Source organism: Sapajus apella, unplaced genomic scaffold (genome assembly GCF_009761245.1).
Source record: "Sapajus apella isolate SASKATOON/1434 unplaced genomic scaffold, GSC_monkey_1.0 scaffold59, whole genome shotgun sequence".
NCBI lineage: Eukaryota > Metazoa > Chordata > Mammalia > Primates > Cebidae > Sapajus > Sapajus apella.
In genome coordinates this window covers 13,935,025-13,941,024 of record NW_022436999.1, presented here as the reverse complement: position 1 = coordinate 13,941,024, position 6,000 = coordinate 13,935,025, and the positions used below count along the sequence as shown (strand labels likewise).

The 6,000-nt window shown below is 40.6% G+C and overlaps 1 protein-coding gene across 2 annotated transcripts in view; it reads right to left on the bottom strand.

Annotated features, from left to right (window-relative positions):
• Positions 1–1,633: 1,633 nt before the first annotated feature.
• RNASE4 (ribonuclease A family member 4) overlaps positions 1,634–6,000 on the bottom strand; it is a 20,757-nt gene continuing 16,390 nt past the window's right edge. For both annotated transcript variants that reach the window (XM_032245951.1, XM_032245952.1), the window contains exon 2: positions 1,634–3,404. In XM_032245951.1, the coding sequence (XP_032101842.1) occupies positions 2,944–3,387 (444 nt within the window). In that variant the 5' untranslated portion in view covers positions 3,388–3,404 and the 3' untranslated portion in view covers positions 1,634–2,943. The remainder of the gene's footprint in view (positions 3,405–6,000) is intronic.

The following is a 6,000-nucleotide window of genomic DNA, read 5'->3' as shown; positions in this document are numbered from 1 at the left end:
ACTCCCATGACTACCTGGATGGTGACAAGGACAGAATTCTCCTCATCCTTCTTTTTCACTCTAAATATACCTACACAGACATGCTATTAGGAGGGAAAGCTTTCCCTCTACCAACTTTGGTTCAGTGGGTGGGAGCTTGTGAATCAACTATAGACAGGTTAGTAGGAGGAAAGTAAACAAGTTGTATTCATAACCTGTGGAAGCATTCAGATGAAGAGGCTTGATGAAGAGCTAGAGATAAAAGTTTACTTATCAACTCACAGGCGAAAAGGAGGGAGAAATGGCTTGTATAGGAAAACAAATGACTTTTGAGAAAGACAAATGGAAGCTTTGGATAAAGCTTTACACAATTTTCTTGGAATATCTCCTGTCTGGGTGAAGCCGTCCTCACAGGGTTAACAAGAATCCTGAACAGAAATACAATTATAAGTAAGCATTAATCAAGCTACACTTTGACCCACTTCCTTGTAACCAAAAGTCACAAACACTAGATACTGACCATTTGCATTCCCATTGTTCCCATAGTGCAGATCTCTGACATTTGAATCATAAGGCTTTATGCAGATTCTGAATTCCAGCAGAACAGCTGACACCACTCAGTTTAAACAGCCCCACAGATTAGCGGGGCACGGTGGCTCATGCCTGTAATCCCAGCACTTTGGGAGGCCAAGACGGGCAGATCACCTGAGGTCAGGAGTTCAAGACCAGCCTGACCAACGTGGTGAAACCCCGTCTCTACAAAAAACAAAAAATTAGCTGGGCATGGTGGCACGCCTGTAGTCCCAGCTACTAGGGAGCCAGAGGCCGGAGAATCATTTGAACCTGGGAGGCGGAGTTTGCAGCCAGCCAAGATTGCGCCACTGCACTCCAGCCTGGGTGACAGAGTGAGACTCTGTCTCAAAACAAAACAAAACAAAAAAGAGCCCCACAGATTAACCGAATCAGCATGAGAATACGATTTTTTCATCTCCTTGTCCCATGACTTCACTTTGCATTCTTCAACCAATCAGTGATCTCATCACTTCCACCCACTCCAAAACCCTTAAAATCTTTGGCCTCAAACTCTTTGGGGAAATGGATTTGAGGTGTCCTTCCATCTTTTGGTTTGACAGCCCTGCAATTAAACCTCTTCCTCTGCTGCAACCTGGTCTCTTGGCATAATGACATGCTATGCACATCAGGCAAAAGACCAATTACAGTTACATGAGGACTCCTTTGGAGGGAGCTAATGGTGGAGGCATTTCTGGGAGGCTCTGCTATAGTCAGGTGACAGAAGTTCAGATAAGATTTTTTTCTGTATCTGCTGTAATTCAAATGTTTTCAGTTTTGTCCTTACACATGCATACACACGCACACACACACTTCCATTCTTAAGCAGCTAGCATCTTCATATATCTGTGCTCCCTAATTTCCTTCTAAACATTCAAAGGGAGAAGGAAGGGCTGTGGGAATTGTATTTGAGATGAATCATTCTCTCTGGAGAAAATAAGACAAATCTTCTGTGTTGTGGTCATGGATATGCTGGGCATTAGTCTTTGACCAGAGTTTATGAGGTTATTAAGGTACATGCATGCTTATAAACTGGAGAATTAAAAAATTGGAGAAAAGGAAATAATACCGTAGCACAGTCTTCTCAGGTACCTGCAGTTTAAGTTCTTCATTACAAGGAAAACATAAACAATCTTTCAGTCAGTAAGAGCACATGAGTCTTAATGATCTAGTACATTTTTTAATACCTTGACTTACTAGTGTGATTCAAAGGTTGGGAAAATTCCCAATATCACCCTCTTAATCTTATTAGACCCAAACATAACAGCAATGCCAAAAAATACAGAGTTCACATTTTGCTGGCATACATTTCCAAATTTTTAATGCTTCCCCCGACAGATGAATTTTAAGGATAACAAAAAGCAGACACTTACAAAACATTCCTTGTGATGAAGTAGAAAATGTAAGGTCAGCTAAGAGAAAGACAAGTAGACCCAAGGTCAGACAAGCAAGTTTATTGACCTGCGGGGCAACAATCAGAGGAGGCAGCCCCAAGCTTACAAAGCGAGAAGTTTATATGGGATGAGAGGGGCATAAGGGAGTCTTTGGGCCAAGATAATCTATCAGCTTGTAACAAGCACGAAGATAGTTTACCAGCTTGTGACAGACTCATAAAATATATCACCCGTGACTTTTGTGGCAGCAGTTAAAAAAAACCCAGGATTTTACAGGTATGTGTAAGACAGGAATTTACAAGTATGTGTTATAAAAGTTTGTTTCTTATGACCTCCCCCGAGCTGCCCAGATGGCTGTAAGCAGGCTTTGCTCATTGCAGCCTGTCTGGTAGCCTTGCTGCAGTGCCTAGGTAAGAGTTTAGGAATGCAGCTGCAGAGCAACCTGGGGGAGGGGGGGCAGTCAGCTAAGGGGATTTTCTGGGACTGCTTGTCCCTAACAGAAAAAGCCCTGGATAGGTGTCCAGCTAAACTGGATTTCTGTCTCAATTATTCCATTAACTTTATAGTCTTCAGCAAAACCCTTAACTTTGAGCTTCTATATGTAATGATATCATTTTAACTGCTGTGGTACTAAAATGTGATAATATAGACAAAAGCATTTTGAAATGTTTGAAATACTACATAAATACACACAATAACTAAATTCCAGAGGAAAGGATATAAGAGAGCTAAGCTGACCAGTATTATAAAAGGAAGCTTTTTATACTGACCAATATTATAAAAGGAAATTTATTACAGAAAAGCCCAGCCTCATCCACTATAGGTTTATGTCTCCATTTCTCTTTGATGCGATGTATTTAATAGAATGAGTTATATAGGGAAAAAGAATAAGAAATGAGCTGTGGAGACAGAGCCTGGGCCAGCTCAAATGCATTACTAACAGCGATTCAAGGAATAAGTGTAAGGCCAACCACTGGCGATAATCCCTACAGGGTGGCATCTAACTGTCAAAGTGCACAGGCACCCCTGGGTTACCCTCACAAGCAATGACAACACGTCTAGTGCTGGCCGTGGCTCGATATCTGCAGTTGGGTACCCTAGAACTTCCTGTCTCCCTGCAATCTGTGACCTTCACTACACCCTCATGGCAGTTCATCCTGCCATTCTTGCATTGGATATTGGTGGTGCTGCAGATACTACGAATGTTCCAGATATCTTCATGGATGAAGGTGTTGAAGCGCTTGCAATGATTCGAAGTCATCTTCCGTCTTTGCATCATCAAGTTGCAGTAGCCATCATTGCCACCTGTCTCCTCAGGGTGCACATGTTGCCGCAGGAATCTCTGGTACATGCGATCCTGGCCATAGGAGGGCTGGACCAGCCCCAGCCCCACCAGGGTCAGCAGCAAAAGCAGAAGCAATGAATGGGTCCTCTGCAGAGCCATCAGTACCTTAGAGGTGCCTAGAAAAGAAAGCAAAGGCAGGAGAAATAAGGTAAGAACTGGGCACTGGAAAGAGGTGTTGAGAATAGCAAGCTGACATCTTGACTTCATGGTCTCCTCTTTCCACCTTCTTGTATGGACCATCTTCCCACTCATCTCTGCTACCTTTCCCATCCCTGCTTCCCCAAGAGTTTGTAAACATCATCTCTTCTGAAAGCAAAACCTTTCTCTTTTACAAAGAGAAGTTGCTATAGGCAGTATAATGACACAGGGTAGGGAACTGAGTGGGTGGCTGCCAGGCTTGTACAGTCAGAGTATAAAAAGAGAGAAAAGGTGAACCTACATGAAATTGTAGTTGTGTGTCTCTTGGGGGAATTCTGCAGGTGTATGATCTTTGGGGAATGTTTGGTTCCTGGGAGGCTCCAATTCTCGACAGTTTGGATAGACTTAGGATATGTCAAAGAAAGTTTATAAACTACTTTTAATACCTTACATCTGGGAATCTAGGTAGAGGAAGAGGATAGAGGAACATTTAGGCTTTGCCTTTCCTCTCATATGACTATTCTTATTCTTTTTGGCTAATTTTATTATTTTTCTTTTTTTATCATGTGACTATTCTAATGTGATTTAAAATCTATTAGTATAATTTTAGAATAATATATGTAATACATTAATCTAAAATGTATTCTAGTATCTAAAATCTAATTCTAGTATTCTAGTATTCTAAAATCTAATTCTAATGTAAAATCAGGTTCTTTTGGAATTCCTTTTAATTCTATTTAAAAGGAAAAAAAACAGAGTACCCAGATACAGTACTTAGAAACAGTTGATAATAGCAACTGTTTGAATGAACTAATAAATGAAATGAGTGCGCTAATAAACAAATGCAATTAAATGGATAAAGGTTTTTCCCAGGCTTATGAAATTGACTAATATGAAAAGCTAATAAATATTTAAAAAATAAACAGCACAGTATCCTCCAAAGAAAACTTGGATTGTATCTTCTCCTGCTGTTTCTATGTGTAACATAAATACTCCAGGCCCAGAGATACACTGCTTTGTCTTGCATCTATTCTTGATGTTCCTCCTGTCTTGTCAGTAGTTGTCAGCAGCTGTCTGTCTTCTTCGGTTGCAGCCTCACTGTGTTGTCATCTCTTGGCAATGAAAAATAAGCCTATATTTTATAGCATTAAAAAAAATCTACAGCAGCAACAAAAACAGTATTGTTATATAGCTTCAGAACATTCATTGCTTTCACTAACAGATTAAAGAAAGGAATCCAGGCCTATCTTAGTCTACACCTTGTGTAGACTATCCTCTATTGGCTCACTCATTCCATGCCCCAAATATGCAGGATGTCAAAGACATTTATGTTCAGAATTGCTACTTCTCAGCAGCAGAGTATAATCAAGATTAGAGGCGAAATCACTCGCCAACTGACTAGCCAGATGCTGCCATCTGGCCGTCACTCCTGGAACTGACATGAATTGTGAATCTGCTGCACTTTTGCAGTGAAGCAGGGTTGATTCACTAAAGCACAGAAGAATCATCCCTGATTCAACAGGAAGTGAGCAACCCAAATTAGTAAGGGCAATGTTTTGAGAGTCAAGCAGCCCAGCTCTACATGTGCAGTCCAAGGACTGGACCCAGCTGAACTCCTAGTTTGATGTATATGGGTACTATTGTCTTTTGATTTCAAATTCTGCTTCATAATGGTGGATTGCATTGTGTGAATGACTGAAATGGCTTCCAAGGGACCTGTACTTTACTTTGTTCTACTGAGAGCCTATCTTTTGATTACTGATAATGAAAGCAGTATCAAACATGACTATTGTTCTTTTAAATATCACCTCCTATATCCACAGCCACCTTTTACCTTTGCACAGAGAGATATAAAGCTCTATGTCATATTCGTGTGCCTATGGCTGTAGATGTGAGATATGGTGTTAGGAAGAGAAAGAAATAAAGAGGTTGTGGGAGGAAGGGCAGATGTTTGACTGATTTCCTCTTTGCCTCAAGAACAATGCATGCAACTTCTGAAGGTATACTTAGTACTTGGATTATAGCTTCAGCAGATCAATATACTTTGGGTTATTTTTCCATTGGCACCTCCAGTTTATATGGTTTTATCTACTTTCTCTTATCCTGATTCTTTGTGACCAAGAATATGGTTTAGCAAGATAACTGGCTACAGAGAAAACCTTACCTATTCATGCAAGAGCAAACCCAGGACGTCAACTTTTCTACATTAACCAAGTAAACAAGACATAGAAAAATATTTGAGGACAGCGGCCAATGTAGACACCAAGGGGTGCATGGCAAAGCTCTAGCTACAAGAGAAAATGGAATCATCTCCACATCATCACAACACATAGTTTTGGATCAGGATTTTCCCCAAACGCTTTCTCCACAGCATCACCCTGACTCATAATAAGAACATCTTTTGACATTGTGGTCTAAAACACTGAGGCTGTGACCATGAGAAAATTGCTTAACCTCTCTCAGCACATTTCCTCATAAGTAAAATGACATATAATACCTACCTCTTAGGGATGTTATGAAGAACAAATGGGAAAGTCAATGTAAAGTGCCTATAAAAAGGCCTAGCACATGGTA